The 24,617-nt window shown below is 36.4% G+C and overlaps 1 protein-coding gene across 1 annotated transcript in view; it reads left to right on the top strand.

Annotated features, from left to right (window-relative positions):
- Positions 1-24,617, top strand: part of MMS22L (MMS22 like, DNA repair protein) — a 138,411-nt gene that overhangs the window by 31,422 nt on the left and 82,372 nt on the right. Inside the window, exons 11-14 of the mRNA XM_025382898.1 lie at positions 5,207-5,269; positions 17,726-17,845; positions 20,035-20,261; positions 22,283-22,792. Of these exons, the coding sequence (XP_025238683.1) occupies positions 5,207-5,269; positions 17,726-17,845; positions 20,035-20,261; positions 22,283-22,792 (920 nt within the window). The remainder of the gene's footprint in view (positions 1-5,206; positions 5,270-17,725; positions 17,846-20,034; positions 20,262-22,282; positions 22,793-24,617) is intronic.

Here is a 24,617-nt window from a genome sequence, read left to right as displayed (position 1 = left end):
TCTGCCCACCTTGGCCTCTCAAAGTGCTGGGATTACAGGCGTGAGCCACCGTGCCCAGCCCTACTCTTCTATTTCATAGAGAACTCCAGAGGAGATTATTGCTTTTATTAGCTCTGAATCAAGATAGTAAATGAATTGTCTGTGTTTAATATAGCTTAACTCATGTCTTTTATATTTGTCAGCAGTTCCTGTGTGATTTTCTTTTGCCAAGATTTTTAAAAATCACATATTTTATGTAGAAGGTTTTAAAAACAAAGGCCCTAGTAATTATTATAAAAAGGATATGATAAAAATGATGAAGATGTGAAATATGTATGTGTATATGCACATGTAAAATAAACTTTGCCTTTATATATGAGTCCTCAAAGAGTTTTAAATATTTCTGGATTTCTTAAAGGCTTTTAAAGAAAAACAAGCTCTCTAGTTAATAATAGTTTTCATTTGGGGTAAAATATATGCTGCATTTGCAACGTATTTAATATTTCACAGTGACTGTGTATTATCTCAGTGAAATATTCCAAAGTAGGTGAGAGGATAATATATTCATTTTACAGGTCAAGAAATTGAGATACACAGTGGTTAAATACCACCCCTATTTTATCTCTTAGATAAACTTGATATTAGAGTTCTCCTAAGGATTGCCTCTGACGAATAGGTCTTTGGTAGGGTAACCATGTGTTCCATTTTGCCAGGTACAGACAGTCCTACTTTATACCTTATTGTCCATTTATCCTGATTAATTTTTCCTTTTATCCTCAAAGTATTTCAGTTTAATTGACAGACAGTAATTCTAATCTATGAACATAAAGGCATATTGATGTATTGTTTCTGAGATATTATATAAGATGTTAATTTGGGTCTGGGATCTATTTAGAATTTTGAAAATTTTTTTTATCCTTATGATATATATTAATATAACCAACTACAATAGAGAAAATGGTTGTGCAGTAAGCATGCTTTATTCTAATAAGTAATCTGGAGTGAGAGATGATATGAAGTAATAATGGCTAGTCATATGTTCTTCACCAGAGAAATATCTATAATCTTGTGGCAGTGTGGTGATGTTTGTTTTTAAAAGTGAACTGCTTTGCCCTGAAGGTTAATGTGAAATCTTTACATTTTAAATAGGTTTAAAATGTAAACCTATAGTGGATTTAAATCACAAAGCTATAATGGATTTAACTCACAAAGCTAGCCCATTTCTTAGTGTTGGCCTATAAGAAAAATTTGGGATCTCACTTTTTATATTAGAGTCATTAAATATTCATACATTTCTGTTTAATGCTTTTCTCTCAGCCAAGATGAGAGTGGGTTACTCTCTCACAATTGTAGTCATCTATTTTAAAACCAAATACAGTTTAAAGAGGAAAATCACTTCTGGGCATTGCAGGGGGTCAGTTTTAACAGTGTTTTCTGTACCCAGAACATAATGCAATTAGTCAGGCTAGCTGATGCTTGTCTTTGAAACATCTGAAATAGTAACCAGATAAAAGTGTGAAATGTAACCTTAAAATGAGAGCTGCACCAGACTACCTAGTCTGCTGGAAGTGGAGGGTGGAGGATCTATTTTACATGTCTGGTAGAGATCCTACCTATACTAAAGCTTAAATGGGTGTCTTAGTTTTAATGGTGAGATAAGGAATATAAAATGTAGCCTCAGATTGATGACATTCTACCTCCTATCAGCAGATTTAACTTGGTATGTAGAAAAAAAAATGTTGTAGCTTTCCAAAGTGAAATTTTATTGTGCAAGAAAAATCTATATCTCTTTGATACATATTCTCTTACATTTGATTTGAGCATGATGTAGTTGCCATTCTTTTATTTGAATTGCAGTTTATTTTTGTTTTAGATTATAGCCACAAAACTGATTTATATAGTTGAAATTCCTTGGGTGAGAATTATACTGTTTTTCTGTAATTCTTGTGATTCAAATGCTTTGATAACACTGAATGATTGAAATATACTCAACACTATCCAGTTATAAAGCTAAAACTTAAATTATATCAACCCTGTCATGGCCCTTCTCACTTGGCACTGGAGGTGACATTTTCTTAATAAAGAATGATACAAAAATGAATTGCTGAAATCTGAGGGAAGGCATGCTAAGGAAAAAAAAATTGATTACTGGTACATGTTATAATAGAAGAAATATAGGCTTTAGTACCAGATAACCTTGGATTTGAATTCATTCTTTGACTTGTACATACATGACCTTTCTGAGACTTAATTATGTTTTCTGTGAAATGGGGAAATTTTTTTGAGGAAGTAATATTTCAAGAACCTGACACAGTGGACATACAGTATTGATAGAAGAAAATGATCTTTTTTTGAGAGAGACTTTTAGTGCCAACTACCAAGTTTCAGGGGACAGTCCCTAATACTGTCTTTACTTCTGACACCAGTTGCAAGCTCGGGGTTCCCAAAACTACCTTAGTTTGATAATTTGTTAGGACTCACAGAACTCACTGAAAGCTATTATTTTGTTTTCTTAAAGGGGAAGGATATAAATTAACATCAGCCAAGGGAAGAAGAGCATAGGCCAGAGTCCAAAAGTACCAAATGTGGACCTTCTATTGTTTTCTCTTCATGGAGTCAGGCCACATTCGTCTCCTGGCATCAGTGCGTGACAGTATGCAGGGAGTGTTGCAAAACAGGGGTATTCACTCAAGCCTCAGTGTTCATAGTTTTTATGGGAGTTCCATTATGTAGGCATGGACTACTGAATTGCTCACATGGCTGATTTCAGTTTCCAAGTCAACTGACTCAAAGACCCCAGCCTGAGTCACATTGTTGTCTGTTGGGCATGACCAGACCCTAAGCTAAGACTATGTGGATATGTCCAACCTTCACTCTCTATCACATTGTTAGATTATCCAGTATGACCATAGGACCCTAGTCAAACAAAGATGCTACGATCAGGTATAACATTCCCAGGACCCAGAGATGACCTCCAGAAAGCTAGGGTCAAAGGCCAGATCTTTTTTTTTTTTTTTTGAGACAAAGTCTCCCGCTGTTGCCCAGACTGGAGTGTAATGGCGTGATCTCGGCTCACTGCAACCTCAGCCTCCCGGGTTCAAGCAATTCTCCTGCCTCAATCTCCTGAGTAGCTGGGATTACAGGCACGCACCACCACACCCTGCTAATTTTTGTATTTTAATAGAGACGGGGTTTCACCATGTTGGCCAGGCTGGTCTCAAACTTCCGACCTCAAGTGATCCGCCTGCTTCGGCTTCCCAAAGTGCTGGGATTACAGGAGTGAGCCACTGCGCCCAGCAGGCCAGGTCTTTTCTTTGGGCAAGGCCAAATTCTTTATTCCACATTTTTTCCCAATAAATGTTTTTTTGCGTTCACTTTATTTTTGTATGTCAAAAAGTCAATAATTTTGCTAAAAATAAATCATTATATTAGTAATCTATTGCTGTGTCACAAAAGTATCAGCTTAAAACAAAAATTTATTATCTCACACTCTCAATTTCTGAGTCAGGCATTCAGGAAAAGCTTAGCTGGGTGGTTCTAGCTCAGGGTCTCTCATGAGGTTGCAGTGAAGCTATCAGCCAGGGCTTCAGTATCTGAAGATTTAACTGGAACTGTAGAATTTGCTTTCAGCTTTATTTTTTTTGGTTGGCAGAATGCTTCAGTTTCTCATCATATGTGCTGTTCACAACACATTAAGTTAACAGGTCAGAGTATCATGAAGATGGAAGCTTCAGTGTCTTGTAACCTATTCTTGGAGGTGACATACTATCACTCATATTGGTATTGGTAGTCTGTTAGTGACCAACCCTAGTACAGTATGAGAGGGGATTGTAGAAAGTATAAATTCCAGGAGACAAGGATTATTGGGGGACATCTTAGAGGCCGACTGCCATACTCAGTATGCTCTTTATTAAGAAAATATTTATTTAGTGATTTACTATAGTTTGCATTTTATATGAATATCGTCTAGCCATTTAAAATCATGAGTATTCACTATGATTTAACACTTTATTGATCATTTGAGTTCATACCTGTGAACATCATATTCTTTATAACAGTGATAAGAAGGGTATGATGAAGGTCTTCTACTTTTTAAGGCCTCAGGTTTTTCTTTTTGAGGTCTTATGATTACTTTCTTTTTTTTTCTGAGATGAAGTCTTGCTCTGTCACCCAGGCTACAGCACAGTGGCATGATCTTGGCTCACTGCAACCCCCGCCTCCCGGGTTCAAGCAATTCTCCTGCCTCAGCCTCCCAAGTAGCTGGGATTACAGGCATCCGCCACCACATCTGGCTAATTTCTGTATTTTTAGTAGAGACATGGTTTCACCATGTTGACTAGGCTGCTTTCCAACTCGTGATCCATCTGCCTCGGCCTCCCAAAGTGCTGGGATTATAGGTGTGAGCCACTGCTCCCGGCCATGATTACTTTTTATACCTTTTTTCTCCCTCCACATTAGAAACTGGTTATTATTTGCTTATTCTTTAAAATGCTTTCTTTGCTTTTGGTTTTGTCCAGTATCCACATATCCAGAACTTTAAGAACTGAACATTAAGTGAACTGAGTGTCCTCTGAGAATGTCATCCAGGCTTTCCTTTTGGAAATGTGGAATTGTTTTAAGTTCCTACCTAGCCTTTGTGAAAGTCCTTTTTAGCTTTCTTCCTTATCATGGAGATCATTCTAGATAGTCGAGGTTGTCAAATAGGTGGCCATTAGCTATATGAGGTAGGACCGTGTAAAACTTTCTTTATTTTCTGTATAAAATTTTTAGTCACTTTGTTTACTAAAGTAGATGGTCTCAGGTTTATTGTTCATAAAATGAAGGAAAAAGCTCTAGTGATTAAAGTGGAAAATAGGGATGATTACTCAGCATAAAAAAAAACCCAAAAATACATGTAGATATATAATGTTTTTTTTTTTTTTTTTTTTCTGTTGGATTTTGTATCTGAAAGCAGAAATGAAATATTTGGTAGAATATTTATAATCTTACTAAAGCACTACTGTTACAACTCCTGATATGGTTTGTATTGGATTGGAATAGTTGTATATTTTTTTCTGCCAAGTTTGTTAACTCTTTACCAAAACAATATTAGAAATTCAAGAAATTACATTGATGCTGAATGATAGAGGAAAATGTACTGCACACTTAATTTGCTATATTCTAATTTTAAATATGGGCATAATCGAGAGCAATAATTTTGATACACTACTGTTTACTTCCTTTCTAGAGAAAAGTAGAATCAAATTGGAACTTTGTAGAAGAACTGCTGAAAAAGTCCGTCAGTGTTCAGGTATGCAATTAAAGTAAGACAGTTTGTGGACTTTGCTTAATTTTTATGCCATACATTTTATTTTTAGCAAGCTGTTAAAATGATTCAGATAACAAATAACTTCCATGCTTTGAAGGGTCAACTCACAGTAGTTTCTTTTAGTGATTATTCTTTAAAGATTTTTAACACTAAGTTGTCAGTTAAAGGACAAAGATAATATCCTAGTTGGTGACTTTGACAAAATGTATTCAAAATAAGTGGTAGATGCTTCAGAAGTGTATGCCATTCCTTGACTGTATGATATCAAACTAGGTGACACAATGAGGGAGATAGTCATTGGCATTGAAAATTCAGCTATATCCTCATCACAGCGGGAAGGTGACTTGCCTTGCTGAGCAATTTGTCTTACAGGCTTGAATCACATTCTAACTGATAAGGTCCTAGTTTCTGAGCATTCATTTCATACCTTATCATTTTCCTTTCTGCAGAGCTGTTAATGTAGTGCTTCATGGCCTAGAGGTCAGACTTGACCTCCTTTTAAAATAGTTTTAAACATACTGTTCATCACATTTTTAAACATATTGTGTGGAAGCCCTGTAAAGTTTTGTAATATGTTATCATTTTTGTAAGAGTTTATGAAAAATTATAATAAAGAATATTTTGGAATTTAGGAAATATTTTTCATTTAAGAAATAAAGATTATTTAAAACTTGAAGAGGAATAAAAGAAATATAGTATAATATTGCTTTATACGTGTGTGTGTGTGTGTGTGTGTGTGTAGTAGCTATGTCTTTGGAAAACATTTTAATTGCTTGAAATTTTCTTTTACCCATTATCTGCATTAACTCTTACTTTTTTAGGAAACATAAAGGCATTTAGTTATAATATGAATCATCTAATTATGAACTAAAAATTCTAGCTTAGAATGCCAAAGAATTCTGCATACATAAATTGGATCAAAAACAAAAGATCTATTATCTTTTTATAATCTTTCCCACAATCCCTGGAAAAGTTTTTATTATATTTTTTCCTATATCATATCCATTGGTCTTCCTCATTTTTTTTTTTGAGAACATACTGATTTAGTAACTTAAAAAGTTTTTAATGTATATTTTTTATTTCGGAATGAAGGGAATTACTAAAAAGTGGTTGTAAAATAAGATGCATATTACAGTGGTCATTGTCATTTGTATCAGTTATTAATTCAGTCTTACTGCTTTAACATAGCATACTTAAAACCAAATCCAAAGAATTTCAGCAAAGTCTGGATAACATTATTCTGTTGGGAGTTACTGAATCTGAGTCAGTAACTAGGGGCTTTAATTTCCAATTAAGTTGTAACTGCTTGTGTCCTTTAAATTTACTTCTACTTGACCCATGTTTCTGTTGTATTTAACAATTTTTAAACTCCCTTTCAACTCTAACAGTGTATGAATTTATGGTTTTGCACTCAGCTGGTTTTAAGTTACAGAATATTTCTTAGGAAGCTTTAAAGGTTTATATGGATAAATATATATATATATATAATATGTATTTACATAGATCTCAGCCCTGCACACCAGAGGTCTGGATATAAATTCAGCTCTGTTGGCTGTTGGGGGAGCATAGCAGGAGTGAGACTGACCTTGCTGGCTGCATGGGAGCTGGGTGAGGCCTGCCACTGCTGGCTTTCCCCCACTTTTCTGGAGACCTGTGTGAAGCAGCAGAGGCAGCCATAATTCCCCTTCGAATATAATTTCATGGCCCTGAGAACTGCCCCCACCCATATCCACTCCACAGTGTTTTCATCAAGCCCTCCCTAAGGAGAATCTGAGCTCAGACATGCCTAACCATTCCTCCACCTTATGGTTTGTATTAGGGTTCTCTAGAGGGACAGAACTAATATATATATGGGAGTTTATTAAGGAGTATTAACTCACATGATCACAAGGTCCCACAATAGGCCACCTGCAAGCTGAGGAGCAAGGAATCCAGTCCGAGTCTCAAAGCTGAATAACTTGGTGTCCAATGTTTGAGGGCAGGAGGCATCCAGCACAGGAGAAAAATGTAGGATGGGAGACTAAGACAGTCTAGTCTTTTTATGTTCTTTTGCCTGCTTTTTTTTTTTTTTTGAGACGGAGTCTCGCTCTGTAGCCCAGGCTGGAGTGCAGTGGCCGAATCTCAGCTCACTGCAAGCTCCGCCTCCCGGGTTCACGCCATTCTCCTGCCTCAGCCTCCCGAGTAGCTGGGACTACAGGCGCCCGCCACCTCGCCCGGCTAGTTTTTTATGTATTTTTAGTAGAGACGGGGTTTCATCGTGTTCGCCAGGATGGTCTCGATCTCCTGACCTTGTGATCCGCCCGTCTCGGCCTCCCAAAGTGCTGGGATTACAGGCTTGAGCCACCGCGCCCGGCCTTTGCCTGCTTTTTATTCTGGTGGAGCTGACAGCTGATTAGATTGTGCCCACTTAGATTAAGGGTGGGTCTGCTTTTCCCTGCCCACTGACTCAAATGTTAATCTCCTTTGGCAGCACCCTCAAAGACACACCCAGTATCAATACTGCATTCTTCAATCCAATCAAGTTGACACTCAGTATTAACACAGTCTTTCTCTACTTACCTGGTAGCCGAAGATAGAAAACATAAACTCATGAGAGCTCCATGGCCCCATCCATCACATGATAAACCTGAATACTTATGCAGGTGATTTCAGGGCAAGTTTATATCCCCCCTATAGTACCACAGCTGATGCTCTCTTGAAAGTGCCACCTCCTGGCTGGAGGCCAACCAAGTCAAGCCATTACAGCAACTCAGAACAGCCCTGCTCCAAGGAAGGAGAAGACAACATCTAATTCCATTAACTGTAACATCCTGTTTAACCAGAGGTCCTGAGTCTGTCCACATGACAACTTCACTGGCAGCATAACCAACATTTGAGAAAACCAGTGTACTAAACAAAACTACAACCAAGGATCCTCACAGAGTCCATTTCACTCCCCTGCTACCTCCACCAGAACAGGTGGTGATATCCACGGCTGAGAGACCTGAAGACAGATCATATCACAGGACTCTTTGCAGACACACCCCCCCCAGTACCAGCCCAGAGCCCAGTAGCTCTGCTGGGTGGGTAGACCCAGAAGAACAGTAACAATCACTGCAGTCTGGCTTTCAGGAAGGGGGAGAACACCACATCAAGGGATCACTCTGCAGTACGAAAGAACATTAGTCCTTGGTTCTCAGATCTTTCCTCTGACATAGTCTATCCAAATGAGAAGGACCCAGAAAAACAATCTGGTCATATGACAAAACAAGGTTCTTTATCATGCCCACAAGATCACACTAGCTCACCAGCAATTAATCCAAACCAATAATAAATCTCTGAATTACTAGAAAAAGAGTTCTAAAGGTAAGTCGATTATTACGTTACTTAAGGAGGTAACAGAGAAAGGTGAAAACCAAATTAAAGAAATTTTAAAAATAATAACATATGCATGAAAAGATCTCCAGAGAAATATATATCATAAATGAAAAACAATCACAACTTCTGGAAATGAAAGACACATTTAGAGAAATGAAAAATGCATGAAAAGTTTCAACAACAGAATCGAACAAGTAGAAGAAAGAGCATCAGAGCTTGAAGACAAGGTTTTCAAATTAATCCAATCCGATAAAGACAAAAAAGAATTTGTTAATAAATGAACAAAACCTCCAAGAATACTGGGATTATGTTAAGTGACCAAACCTAAGAATAATTGGTGTTCTTGAGGAAGAAGAGAAATCTAAAAGTTTGGAAAACTTATTTGAGGGAATAATTGAGGGAAACTTTACTGGCCTTGCTAGAGGTCTAGACATCCAAATACAAGAAACTCAAATAACACCTGGGAAACATCACAAGAAAGTAATCACTTAGACACATAGTCATCAGGTTACCTAAAGTGAAGACAAAGGAAAGAAGCTTAAGAGCTGTGAGGCAGAAAGCATCAGGTAACCTACAAAGGAAAACCTATCAAACTAACAGCAGATATTTCAGCTGAATGCAAGCTAGAAGGGGTTCGGGTCCTATCTTCAGCATCCTTAAGCAAAATTATCATCCAAGAATGTTGTATCCAGTGAAACTAAGCTTCATAAATGAAGAAAAGATAAAGTGTTTTTCAGACAAACAAATGCTAAGAGAATTTGCCACTACCATGCCAGCACTGCAAGAACTGCTGAAAGGAGACCTAAATCTTGAACCTCAAAATATACCAAATAAACCTCCTTAAAGCATAAATCTCACAGGGCCTGTCAAACAATAACACAATGAAAAATAAAAAGGCATTCAGGTAACAACTACCACAGTGAATAGAATAGTACCTTACATCTCAATACCAACGTTGTATGGAAATGACCTAAATGTGTCGCTTAAAAGATACAGAATGACGGAATGGATAAGAATTCACCAACCAAGTATCTGCTGTCTCCAAGAGACTTAACACATAAGGACTCACATAAGGTAATGGGGTGGAAAAAGATAGTCCATTCAAATGGACACCAGAAGCGAGCAGGAGTGTTGCATCAGACAAAACAGATTTTAAGCCAACAACAGTTTAAAAAGACAAAGAGGGACATTATGTAATGATAAAAGGATCCAACAGAAAAATATCACAATCCTAAATAGGGAACATACACAACTAACACTGGAGCTCCCAAATTTATAAAATAATTACTTGACCTAAGAAATGAGATAGATGGCAACACAATAATAGTGGGGGACTTCAATATTCCACTGACAACAGGAGTCAGGTCATCAAGCCAAAAAGTCAACAAAGAATCACTGGATTTAAACTGTACCCTAGAACAAATGGACTTAACAGATATTTACAGAATGTTCTACTCAACAACTGCCGAATATACATTCTGTTCGCCAGCACATGGAACACTCTCCAAGGTAGGCCATATGATAGGCCACAAGTCTCAATAATTTTTAAAAAATTGAAATTATATCAGCTACTCTCTCAGACCACAGGAATAAAATTGGAAAGCAACTCCAAAAGGAACCTTGAAAACTACACAAATATGTGGAAATTAAATAATCTGCTTCTGAATGATCTTTAGGTCAATAATGAAATCAAAATGGAAATTTAAAAATCCTTTGAACTGAATGATGATAGTGACACAACCTATCAAAACCTCTGAGATACAGCAAAAGCAGTGCTAAGAGGAAAGTTCATAGCATTAAATGCCTACATCAAAAAGTCTGAAAGAGCACAAATAGACAATCTAAGGTCATACTTCAAGGAACTAGAGAAACAAGAACAAACCAAACCCAAATTGCATCCAAAAGTGGGCTAAGGACATGAGTAGGCAGTACTCAAAAGAAGATATGTAAACGGCCAAGAAACAGATGAAAAAATTCTCAACATCACTAATGATCAGGGAAGTGCAAATCAAAACCACAATGCGAAACCACCTTACTCCTGCAAGAATGGCCATAATTTAAAAACAAAAAGTAATAATAGATGTTGGTGTGGACTTGGTGAAAAGGAAACACTTTTACACTGCTGGTGGAAATGTAAACTAGCACAAACACTATGGAAAGCATTATGGATATTCCTTAGAGAACTAAAAGAAGATCTAACATTTGATCTATCAGTGCCACGACTAGGTGTCTATCCAGATGAAAAGAAGCATTATGAAACACTTGCACATGCATGTTTATAGCAGCACAATTCGCAATTGCAAAAATATGGAACCAGCCCACATGCCCATCAATCAATGACTGGATAAAGAAAATTTGTTATATATAGAAAGTGGAATACTACTCAGCCTTAAAAAGGAATGAAATAATGGTATTTGCAGGAACCTGAATCGAGTTGGGGACCATTATTCTTAGTGACGACACTCAGGAATGGAAAACTAACCAACATATGTTCTCGTTTATAACTTGGAGCTAAGCTATGAGGACACAAAGATGTAAGCATGATATAATGGACTTTGAGGGCCTGAGGGGAACGGTGGGAGTAAGGTGAGGGATAAAAGACTATACTTTGGGTACAGGCCGGGTGTGGTGGCTCACGCCTGTAATGCCAGCACTTTGGGAGGCCAAGGCAGGTGGATCACCTGAGGTCAGGAGTTCAAGACCAGTCTGGCCAACATGGTGAAACTCTGTCTCTACTAAAAATACAAAAATTAGCTGAGTGTGGTGGCACATGCCTGTAATCCCAGCTTCTCAGGAGGCTGAGGCAGGAGAATCACTTGAACTTGGGAGGCAGAGGTTTCAGTGAGCCAAGATCATGCCATTTGCACTGCAGTCTAGGTGACAAAAGCAAAACTCTGTCTCAAAAAAAAAAAAAAAGACCATACTTTGGGTACAGTATATATTGCTCAGGTGATGGGTGCACCAAAATCTCAGAAATCAACACTAAACAACTTATTCATGTAACCAAACACCACCTGTTCCCCAAAGACTATTGGCGGGGGGAAGAAAAGTAGGTCAGGTGACCAACCATCCTGGTTTGCATGGCCCAGAGTTTCAGTGCTAAACCAGGAAAGATCTGAGCAAACCAGGATGAGTTAGTCACCCTGGAAGTAGGAATAATATGACTAACCTAAGAAACATGCTCTATGAATTTAGGCCTAGCGTCAAGTCAAAATAATATCTTTCCTATGGGAAAAGAGGCCATTATAATATTTAGGAAGAAGTAGTGTTATGGTTCTCTGCTGTTCCTTCAGTTTTAGTGTTCCTTGATTGTACCAAATTATATTCTACAAGTAGTATAGGACTATGTGTTGAATTTCTGGAAACCAATTTTGTGGGTGCAGTAGTAGGTAGTCGTAAAGAATAATATATTTGGATAGAACTATTGGTTTGATTATATCTATTTTCCTCCCATTGAGGTAAATTGAAATCTGACCATGGTCGTGTACTTGATCTCCAACAGTGACAGTGGTGAAAGAGTCCATTTGCTGTGTTTAAAAACAAAAACCTTCCAAAGATACAGCAGCCTTCAAATAAAATTAGTCTACACTTCATTATACTTTTTGTTTTTATTTTTCATTTAAAGAGACAGGGTCTTTCACTGTCACCAAGGCTGGAGTACAGTGGTGTGGTTATAGCTCACTATAACCTTGAACTCCTGAGCTCAAGCACTTCTCCTGCCTCCTTCTCCTGAGTCATTAGGACAGGTGCATGCCACCATGTGTGGCTAATATTTTCATTTTATAGAGACAGATCTTGCTATGTTGCTCGGCCTGTTCTTGAACTCTTAGCCTCAAGGAATCCTCCTGCCTCAGCCTCCAAAAGTGCTTGGGATTACAGATGTGAGCCACCGCACCCAGCCCACCACTACAGCTTTAATCAAGCAAATAATGTTTCAAATTCTTTTTTCTTGCTAGAGAGGATCTGCCAGAAACAGGTAGAGTTTTAGTTTAGTAAAGAGAACATATATTGCTCAATTTTACTTACATAGGTACAAATAGTAAAGTGCTTTAAAAACAGTTTTTTAGAGGTAATCCTATTTAATATTTGTGAATGCTAATTGTAAATGTGTTCTGCCTTTGGAACAGCATTATTGTTTTCATATGAAAAAAATATTTTTCATCTTTTGCTACCTGCTTTTTAAAAGCCTCATTGTTTTCTGAGATCACAGAAGTAATTTTAGTTTTATAAAGGTTATGGAAGGGTATTTAAAAAGTAAACTTGATTTTAAAAAATCATTTTGATTTTTTAAACACACATTAATTTGGAGAGTCCAGGAGTAGAAACAACTCAGAATGTGATTAGATCTAAATAATGTGGGACAATAGTCTTTAAATAACTAACTAAAAATCATAGTGTTTCTTGAGTAGAAGGATCTTACCTGGGATATTGAAGTCCAACTCTATTCACTCCTAAAAATAAATCCAATTAGGGAAACTTCTGGTAACAGTTGCTGTTTAGACTGTGAATAAATTTTCTTCTGATGATGATTTCTGATAGGTAGATTCGTTATGCATGAATAAATGAGCTTTTGTTAAATTATATATAATAACCAGTTGTTAAATTGCCATTTCTATATAATAACTAAGGTAAAAGAGTGAATGTGCTTATTATTAGTTCAATTAAAGATTTGACCTATGTAGTATGCCCAAATGTAATATGCCTAAATTTGATTGTTCAAAATAAAGATAAGACATTCTTTAAAAAAGGACTAAAGCAGAGATTAGAAGCAGGCATATTCATTTAATGGACTTATTGGAATATTCATTAAATAGTTCATATTCTCTCCCTGTCTCATACACACACACACACACACACACACACACACACGAGATGAGACACACTGAGAGCCCATAAGGGCTTCTGAAAATGTGGGAGATGAGTAGTACTCCTTGAGCCAGTCAGGTTTAAGGCTGTGTGGAAAAGAGGCCCACAGGCCTTATGGCTTATTAAAAACAATCTTTAATCAGAGGGCATGGAATTACATGTCTTTAGTCAAGTCTCTGTGATTAGGTAGGGTTTGCTTAAAACTGACAAAATTGATATGTATCATCTTAAGGAACACTACTGTGAACCTGTTGCATTTATTATTTGATCATCAAAAGAGTAGCATTGGTCTAAAAACAGTGCATTTCTCTCCTGCAGATAAAACGACAGCTATCCCTGTGCAAGCACTGTACTTAACACTTACTGCACATTCCTCCACGTAATACTTAGGACGGTCTTGTGTAGTGATGATATTTCTGTTTCCATTTTACACTTTTACAGACTGAGGCCCAGAATGTTTGAAGAACTTGTCCAGGTTCACACAGCTAGCTTGGGAAATGGCAGAGCTGAGATTTGAATTTTCATATATGTTTAACTCCACTGTTTGGTACCTAGCATTCATCCTTTTGCTTTTCCCAAACTTTGCATATTTTTTACAGTTTAAATATGTTTTTGTGGATTTTACATGGTAAAATGAGTTTCAGATGTCAAATAAAACAAAACCCTTCAATATTAACTTTGATAACATAATCTACTTTTTAACCTTATAAACATGATAAAATTAGTATGCTTTATTTCAATTCAGTAGTGTGCCATAGGAATCAATATGAACCTGGATCTAGTTTAGTATTTTCTTAATAAAATTAGAGGCTAATGATGGACAGAACCTTGCCTTCTTTGGTTAAATAAGCTTAATTGTTTACTCAAGAAGCTAAATGTCTTTCCCTAAGCCATAACTACTTGTTGGGAAGAAGCATCAGAACCCAGATCTCAGTTTTGTTCATGAATCATTTATGGAGGCTTTTTGGTGAAACAGGCACTGTGGCGTATACACCATGTGGGCATTATTCTGTCTTTCACAGAGCTCTTAGATACTTGAAAGCAGATAAACTTAACATGGTAAGTATGATGATGTAGGTATGCCTAGTGTGCCATAAAAGCATAAAGAAAGGCCACTTATCTACTAGGGGAGTTAGGAAGTCTTCTGGAGAACTTGTAGTCTGAAGTGTATTTTAAATAATGAATAAAGAGTTAAGGCCTTGTCAAAAAAAAAAAAAAAAAATTGTGCATTGCTGTTTTTTACCCATGTTTGGGTTACTCTTCTTTCATTGAAAAAGTTTTATACTAAGGTCACTGTGTTCTTCTTTACCTGTACACCATTTCTGCTAGTGACCCTGATGTTATTGTGTATAATCAAACTGTGCTTTCAGTTTCTTAATAGCCTCACTACTTACTAGATTTTCTTTTACTTGCCTCATCTGCTTCCTCCCATGGTTATACTCTACAGTTTTTCACTTTTCATTTTTCTTTTCATTTTGCCTATTACCATTGACCTTTTCATTTTTCTGTCCTCTTCCATTTCCTCACTTTCTTTCTTAAACAATGTATACAACCCATTATTTTAATTACTCCATGAGAAACATCTTTAATTCCATGGCCCTTTGCTTGTTTTAACCATGAAAAAAACATTTTTTCTCTCCTATCTCCCACACCACCCACAACTGAATATTGTGGGAGAATATCATACATTCATTTTTACTAAGGTGTCTGACTTTAAATTCTTGATCATAATCTTAAATGGCTGTCAGCTCTAGAATGTTTGCTTTTCTACTCTCCAAAGTGACTTATTTCAGAACTTCTGTTTTTGTTGGTGGTGGTTTTTTTGTTTTTGTTTGTTGTTGTTGTTGTTGTTGTTGTTGTTGAAAGAGTGTCATTCTGTCTCCCAGAGTGCAACAGTGCAATAGCAGTTTCAGCTCACTGCAACCTCTGGCTCCTGGGTTCAAGTGATTTTCCTGCTTCAGCCTCCCAAGTAGCTGGGATTACAGGCGCCTGCCACCTCGTCCAGTCCAGCTAATTTTTGTGTTTTTTAGTAGAGATGGGGTTTCGCCATGTTGGCCAGGCTGGTCTTGAACTCCTGACCTCAGGTGATCCACCCACCTCGGTCTCCCAAAGTGCTGGGATTACAGGTGTAAGCCACCATGCCTGGCCCAGAACTTCTCTTTGACGTACAAGTTAATACGTGCTCTTCTCTAATCCATTCAGCTCAACATCTTGCCTCATAAATTATTGAAAAGTAGAATTGGTCAGTTAAAAATTCCTCTCTTTACACCTTCAAAGCTCCCAATACATCTGCTTCATATTGATCTCTCAGACTATTCTTCTTTTATATTGGAAGTGTCACTTTTTCTATCAAGAGCTAATTCCTTCCCCTGTACACTGGATCTTAACTCTTCTCACTTGTTCAAAGACTTTATTGTTTATATGTTTTCACTTAAATATCTTTACTTCCTCACCTCCTAGATGTCATAAGCCATCCATAGTTGAGCTTCTTCATCATAGTCTTCACCAAGCCCCAAACTGCTCTGGCAACGCCGTCAATGACTTCCATATTGTTTCTTCCAAGGGTTCTTATTTCTTCTTTTTGTAACCTCTGAGCAAAGGTCAATCCTATTCACCGTTGTCGTTTTTCTGAAATACTTCTCTTGGCATCCGCAATGCCTGGTTTCTTTTTTGCTTCATTGAACACTTGTTTTTGCATATAGAGTATTCTCCACTTGCTTCATATCAAAATGTTGTAATATCAAAGGGCTCTCAGTTATGGATCATTTTATCATTGACCCAAATTTATGTCAACAACTCTGACTTTAATCCCTTAACTCTAGACCCATAGGTCAGATTGTCTGCTTAATAGCTCTACTTGGATACCCTGGACACTCACCTCATAAGTTCCTCGTTTAGTCTTTGCCATTTCAGGAAATAGCACCATTGACCTATTTCCTTATGCCAAAACCTGAAACTTCTTTCTTTCATACCTTAATGTAGTTTACCAGCAAATCCCACTGAATGTTTTTCCAAACATGTCTTTAAAGTTTCAGTCTTATAGTTTCACACAATCGCCTCCTACCTGTTCTCCCTGTGTCTCTTCTTATCCCCTCTATTCATTCTTTATGTATAATCCAGAGCAGTGTTTTTGAAACAATCACATCATGTCATTTCGGTGCTTACTCTCTTCCAGTAGCTTCCCAACATATTTAAAATACAATCCAAATTTCTTACCAAGACCAGTAAAGCCTCAAATGAGATATGATGTTTTCCTGTCTGGAAATAATACCAAGCCTACTAATAATTGAGGAACTTTCCAATCATTTTCTCTGCCTTGAATGTTTTTCTTCCAAGTCTTTATTGACTTTCATTTAATCAGGTAGTTCAACTGCAGCCCTTCAAAAGGCTTTTCCATTCATAGCAGCTGATAAAATAGTGATGCTCATCCTCTACCAGTTACTTTCACATTACTTTGCTTTGTTTCGTTTTTCACAGCAGTTATTTCTGTTCAAATTTATATTGTTTTAGAATCCTCTTCTTTCCTCTCCAAAAATGTAAGCTCTACCAGTACATGTGCCATGTCTGACTGACTTGTTGTCCTATGAGTAGTACATTAAAACAGTGCCTAGTATGTGGTAAGTTTTAAGTACAATTGTTGAATGATTGGAATTCAGGGTGTGTCATTTAAAAAATATATGCATGGTTATATTGTCATAGAAAAAGCATCTATGTTTTTTCTACTTCCTTTTCCTCCTGTTATCTCATAAAAGGTTGAAATAGAAGTACTCTGCCTATCCTTTGATTTTAGAAAGAACAACTCCTATAATACTATAAAAAATTTAATCAAGTACTTAAGTATGACCAAGCCCTCTGGATTTGTGTACATCTTAATTATTAGGTCATCTTTGCCACTTCTTTCTGGTTTGGGTTTCTTTTCTGGTTTCTGGGTTTCCAGTACCATTCAATTATGAAACACCTGTAATTTTTAACTAATTGAATTAAAAGTCGAGTTATGTGATTTCTGTTATCTGAATATGTTAATGGTCTTTAAAACATGTTTTTGGAAGTATGTGTTATGTTGATTTAGACCTAGTCTGAATGTGAGAATGGGTATGATTGGGTGATATATATTTATTTTCTTTTTAGCTGCAGGTTATACAGTACAATATCAAGTGAAAATGTTTATATTGCCAGAGCCCATTTACCTTCTCATAACTTCAGTTTATTTTTTAGGGTAGTATTCTAGAAGAACAATTACGAATGTATCTTCACTGTTGTTTGACGCTTTGTGATTTCTGGGAGCCAAACATTGCAATTGTTACCATTTTATGGGAATATTATAGTAAGAACCTGGTGAGTGAATAGAATATGATTTTGCTCCAGGAATTTTAATAATTTGTTCATATTTGAGGAATTTCTTTATGGTTTAATTATGAATAGTTATGGATTTTTCTTAAAAAGTTAATTTTTTTTCAGAGTAGATTGGAGTAGCTCATGAATAGTTTTATCTTTAACATTGTCTGTAGAGCTTTGTCATAAGGGAGACAGCATTTGGTATCCTTTTTCTCTTCAGAGCAAGTGTAAACAAAGTAGCTAAAATGTAGCAGATATTTATAAAATCTTCATTTATAAATGTTTCTAATAATAATTGGTTGCTCATGACACATTGAACAGGCACTGCTGTCCTGAGTAAGAAACAATCCTGGCATTTGAGTAGCTTATAGGCTAGTGGGTGGGAATACATACATTGTGGGAAAAAGGTTGTAATTGTGGAACTCCAGAGAAGGGGGTGTCTAACCTGGTATCTGTATTTGTGGAAGACTTTATGAGGTCATAATTTTTTAACTTGGCTTTGGGAATGAGTAGAATTTCCTAAGAACAGAAGAAAAAGATCCAGGCAGAATGAACAGTATAGACAAATACATGGAGATATGAAAAAGCTTGGTCTGTTCCTACCATGTCAACGGTTCTGAATGATAGGCCTGGGGTAACTATGGAGAGACTGAAGATAGGAGACTAGAGAAGGCAGTCTGGGACTAGACTATGAAGGGTTGAAGATAATGTACAATTAATTCTGGTTTATTCAGGAGACATTAAGTAGCAAGGATGTGACTTAGGTATGTGTTTGAGAAAGTTGTTTTTTTTTTTCTGTAAGTGGTGTAAATGAATTGGGTACAGACGAGTTAGTGGTTTATTGTAGTTGTATGAGCAAAAATACTATCGCTGAGAACTGAAATAGGGACAATGTATTTCAAAAGGAGAGGGTGAGTTTGGAAGATTAAAATTTTAAAGGTAGATTTTAAGGATTTATACCTTGTGTATAGAGAGGAGATTGAGAGGTGTATAGAACCTCTCAATCAAAATAGAAAATGGTAATGGAAGATTTACAAGTAAATAACAAGCTTGGATTTGTGGATAATGGAGCTTACTAAAAAATTAGAAAAATACCCTTCTCTGAAGCATAATTTTTAGGCTAGTTGAGAAATGACTGATTATAATCCTGAGGCAGGATATGTACAAGGTGAGTCTGGGGTGTCTTGTCATACCAGAAACCAGGGAAGGTATCAAAGTAAGCTAGAGTCATGTCAGAAGGACACAGGAGCCAACCTGAAGGAACGTCCATTGCCCAGAGAATGGGAAAATTTGAGCATAAGAAAGAATTATGACTGCAGTGAATTAAAACATATTAAATATGTTTAAATCTCTGAATTTATGCTTCTTTGTAAAAAGTTATTCTGGAAAAAAAAAAAACAACACCTAATTCTGAAAACTGTAAAGAAAATACAAACTATATTTTAGAGTAATCAAATTTCTGATGAACTAATTAAAACATGATAGAATTAGAAGTCACCAGTTTGTACATTTAATGAAATAAGGCATCTGGGCAATGATCATCAATGCTACTAAAACGTTAAGTTAAAGGCTGGTGGGACCACTAAAATGGGTGGACCAGGTTGATAATCTGACCAATCTTAACATCACAAAAAGCCAGAACTTATGTGCCTTTTTGCTAAATGCAATAGGAACTACTCAGTACTACTGATGAAAGATTCTTGCCAAAAAAGTCAACATGAATCGGATAAAACCTCTAGATATAGTGACCAACTTACAGAAAAGATAGGGGATAAAAGATTAAGTAACACTAGAGCCATACAAGCAGCTAAATTTAGAACATGGGAAATTTTATACAACAAATGACCTGATATTAAAAACAAGTGGTATAACAAAAACATTGGGAAACATAAAGAATCAAAGAGCCAAAAGTGCTGTGCATATCGCTGAATGCAATGTGTGGATTTTGTTTGTATCCTAATTTGGACAAATCAACTGTTAAAAACACATTTTGGGGACAATCCAAAATTTGAACACCTCTTGATGCTCTGTTCTTTCATGGAATTTTTATTTTAGGGGATCATGTTTATGTAGTTTTTGTGATGAAGATGAGTCAGACTTCTGATGAACCAACTAACTGGGATTTGCAGCTTACCATTTTATTTACTGAGAGACTAATAATTATTTTCTACCTTTTTCCCCCCTTTTAGAATAGTTCCTTCAGTATTTCTTGGCTTCCTTTTAAAGGCCTTGCTAATACCATGAAGTCACCCTTGTCGATGCTTGAAATGGTGAAGACTTGCTGTTGCGATAAACAAGATCAGGATCTGTATAAATCCAGCAGTAGTTATACAATTTTTCTTTGCATTCTGGCAAAAGTTGTTAAGAAAGCAATGAAGAGCAATGGCCCTCATCCTTGGAAACAAGTCAAAGGAAGGTATATGCAGTATCTTTTGTCATGAATGTGCACTGATATCTTTGGATAAGTGTTACTCTTTGTATTTTGTTAAGTTTACTTGGGGCTAGAGTCTTAATTAGTTATAATGTTACTAGGTAATCCATTATATGCATTTGATTAAAAGTTATAGAAACAAACATCTTCAGGTTGCACATTGGTAGGTGATAGTTTCAACATATAAAACTTTTGTGTTCTTTGAGCCCAGCAGTTCACAAGCACTGTTTTTTTTTGTTTGTTGTGTTTTTTTAATGAGAACTGACCAGAGATAGTAGAACCAGATAACTAATGTTCTCATTTGGGAACTATGCTATTTTCATTTCTGATAAAATAAACTGTGGTCACATTAGTCCATTGTTTTCTTTCTCTCTCTTTTGAGAGTTTTGCTTGTTCAGTGAGTACACTTTTAAATTGTCTTTCTTTTTTCTACTGCCTTTGCCTGTAGTAGCCCTTTTCTTAGCCTTCTTTGTGCAATACACCACCATCTACCACTTGCTCAGATTATTTGTTGAGACCTCTCAGGGAAGAGAATACTAGGTAGGGACTTCTCAAGAATCACTTAATGAAATTCCTGTTTGAGTCCCACAGTGAGTAATTCTTATAAGCGCTTGGTGATATGGTTTGGATTTTTTATTTATTATATACTGTTTTAAATGGCAGCTTCTTTATTAAATCTTCAAGAATCACATGGCTCAAACAGTTTTTTTCTTTTGTTCTATTTGACAGTTTGTTTTTGAATCTTAAGGAATTTTATGGAAGACATAATACTCAGAACTTTATGGCTGAAAGAAGTCATTGGAATTTATTCAATAACAATTCTGTTTATTAGACACATACTGTATGTCAAACACTATAGTGGAGATAGTAGTAGATGATACAAAGATAATTAAACAGATCTTTACTTTTAAGAGTTTGTCAGCTTTCAAGTAGTTACTTATAAACATTTAACTCTCATGAGCATTACTCATTTCTGTCCTGAATAAACCAGTTATAGAAGTTGCAAAACTTAAGGCCAGGTGTGGTGGTTCACACCTGTAATCCCAGCATTTTGGGAGGCTGAGGCGGGCGTATTACTTGAGATCAGGAGTTTGAGACCAGTTTGACCAACATGGTGAAACTCTGTTTCTACTAAAAAAAAAAAAAAATAGCCAAGCGCAGTGGTGCGTGCCTGCAATCCCAGCTACTCAGGAGGCTGGGGCAGGAGACTCACTTAAAACTGGGAGGCGGAGACTGCAGTGAGCCAAAATTGTGCCACTGTACTCGAGCCTGGGCAACAGTGAGACTCCGTCTCAGAAAAAAACAAAACAAAACAAAAAAACAACTTAATTTGTAAGTAGGAATTCAGATGAATTGTTTTCAATTCTAATCTCTTAATTGATGAGAGAAAAGTATGTCAACTATTAACTATATTATTATCTAGTGTATTAACTATTGTGTCAACTATTGTATTAAATAGTATTGATGAGAGATTTTTATATGCCTAGTTCTTTGCAGGTGGCTAAAAATAATTTTTCTAACACCTTGCATTGTCTAAAGGTATAGGTAAAATAAGAACGAGTCTTTGTGAGGGGTGCAGGGAGAGAGTTTAAGGATAATTGTTATGTAAAATTGTCCTGTTAAGATTTCTGTAAAAGCATATCACATTGTACTTAAAATATTATATATTCTTTCTTATTTACTAATAAAAATAAGAAAAGAAGGGTGATGGGGGACTTGAATAAAAGGAAAAGCCATATACTATATGAAAACATTTGTACTGTCTTTGGGGAAAGCCACTGAATCCTTTGATTCACTTACAGGTGATTTGCCTCATCATTGGGAAATTTCAAGGTAGGGCCATTATGTGAGTTTACTTTCTAAGTAAACAAAGTGACAAGGCAGCATCAAAATGAAGAATTAGCTTAAAATTTAATGAGATTGTCATAAGCATTGAAGCACATTTTAAGAGATACAAGTTTTTGTGAATGCAACAATTTTATTAAAGCATTTTTAATGTTTTACAGGATATATTCAAAATTCCATCGAAAAAGAATGGAAGAACTAACTGAAGTTGGTCTACAGAACTTTTTTAGCCTTTTTCTACTGTTAGCAGCTGTTGCAGAGGTAGAAGATGTTGCAAGTCATGTTTTAGACCTCCTGAATTTCCTCAAGCCTGCTTTTATAAGGTCTCAGAGAGCCCTCATTTGGAAGGGTCACATGGCCTTCCTCTTGATGTATGCCCAGAAAAATGTGGACATTGGTGTTTTGGCTGAGAAGTTTTCATGTGCTTTCCGGGAGAAAGCAAAGGAATTCTTGGTGTCTAAGAATGAGGAAATGGTACAGAGACAGACTCTCTGGACACTTCTTTCCATATACATTGATGGTGTTCAAGAAGTGTTTGAGACCAGCTATTGCTTGTATCCTTCCCATGAAAAACTGCTTAATGATGGCTTTAGTATGCTTCTGCGAGCGTGCCGAGAATCTGAACTTAGGACAGTATTGAGCTTTCTACAAGCTGTTCTGGCCAGAATCAGGTATGGTTTTCAGTCATATGCTAATTTATGATTTGTTTTATATAATCACTTATGTGAATTTTATGTTAAAGTTATATGTATATACACATGCACACATATATACAAATACACATGAAATCCAAATGTAGAGGAAGGATTTAGTTTTCTACTACATGGGCATAAATCACTATAGGTTGAGTATATCTGTGTACTAAAATGCTTTTATATGAAATGCTTGGGACCAGAAGTGTTTTGGATTTTGGATTTGTTTAGATTTTGGAATATTTGCATATGCATAATGAGATATGAGATATTTTGAGGAGGGGACCCAAGTGTAAACATAAAATTCAGTTATGTTTCATATATACCTTATACACATAGGCTGAAGGTAATTTTATGCAACATTTTGAATAATTTTGTGCATGAAACAGTTTTGACTGCAACCCATCCCATGAGGCCAGATACAATTTTCCACTTGTAGTGTCATGTTGGCACTCAAAAAGTTTTGAATTTTGGAGCATTTTGGATTTTGGATTTTCAAATTAGTGATGCTCAACCTGTAGTTTTCAAGCTGTTTTGCAAACAATAGCTTTTCAAAAGAAAGGTTATATGCAAACACAAGATGCAGAACTAAACTCAAGAGCAGCTCTAGTGCAGTCTGAGAGCCATGCTTTCCCTTAGCCCTTCCTTCCCCTGCTACCTCTCTGAAAAGTGTATTATTACCAAAGATACGTTACAGATATCAGAGCAAGATCATGAGCTCATGTCTGAGGTGGCTTTTACTGAAGCATTTGTAATTTTGTGCCCATAAGGAATCTTTGGCCACACTACACCATTTTTTTTTTTTTTTTTTTTTTGAGACGGAGTCTCGCTCTGTAGCCCAGGCTGGAGTGCAGTGGCCAGATCTCAGCTCACTGCAAGCTCCGCCTCCCGGGTTCACGCCATTCTCCGGCCTCAGCCTCCCGAGTAGCTGGGACTACAGGCGCCCGCCACCTCGCCTGGCTAGTTTTTTGTATTTCTTAATAGAGACGGGGTTTCACCGTGTTAGCCAGGATGGTCTCGATCTCCTGACCTCGTGATCCACCCGTCTCGGCCTCCCAAAGTGCTGGGATTACAGGCTTGAGCCACCGCGCCCGGCCCCACACCATTTTTAAAAAGTGACTTTCTTTAAATTTTTGCAGCAAAGTCATAGCCTTAGCTGCGTCAAATTCTTCGAAATAGACCAGTTTGCTCTGAAATTAACATAGAGAATTATATTAATAACATCAATCACCTATACAAAACTTACTATTTTCAGATCCACTGAAATTATGCAGATATGTTAAATACACTCAGACACAAACTTGATGTGGATAAGAACAATGGTTATGATATTTATTGCCTTTAGGCCCTTTTCACATAGCAGTTTTACCTTTGAAGTACATATTCTTAAGAAGTTAAATACTACCACTCAGTATAGTTACTCACTGTCACAGAAAATGATTGTATTTGAAATCATGTCCGAAGATAACAAACAGACTGCTTCCCTCCTCCTAATAATCATGTTACAAATTTTGCATCTGTTTTTCAGAGGTACTAAGCTTGGCAGGATTTCCAAATTTTGGAAATTTATTCATTATCAAATTTATTTCTATTACTACCTTAATTTTCTTTATTCTACGCTGTGTTTTCATGGCAGGTTTTATACTTCTTCCAAATGAAAACTTTGTTTTATTTCTTCAGTTTTTAAATAAATGTTAAGTAATTCCCTGTGCTTCTTGGGAAAATTAGAAATTTTTACATTTCTAATGTCAGTTTTGGTTTGTCTCTGTGTATTTGTCTGAATATACAAAACAAGAAGGAAGAG

Source organism: Theropithecus gelada, chromosome 4 (genome assembly GCF_003255815.1).
Source record: "Theropithecus gelada isolate Dixy chromosome 4, Tgel_1.0, whole genome shotgun sequence".
NCBI lineage: Eukaryota > Metazoa > Chordata > Mammalia > Primates > Cercopithecidae > Theropithecus > Theropithecus gelada.
Note: the sequence above shows the minus strand (reverse complement) of the source record. Positions and strands in the feature narration are given on the sequence as shown.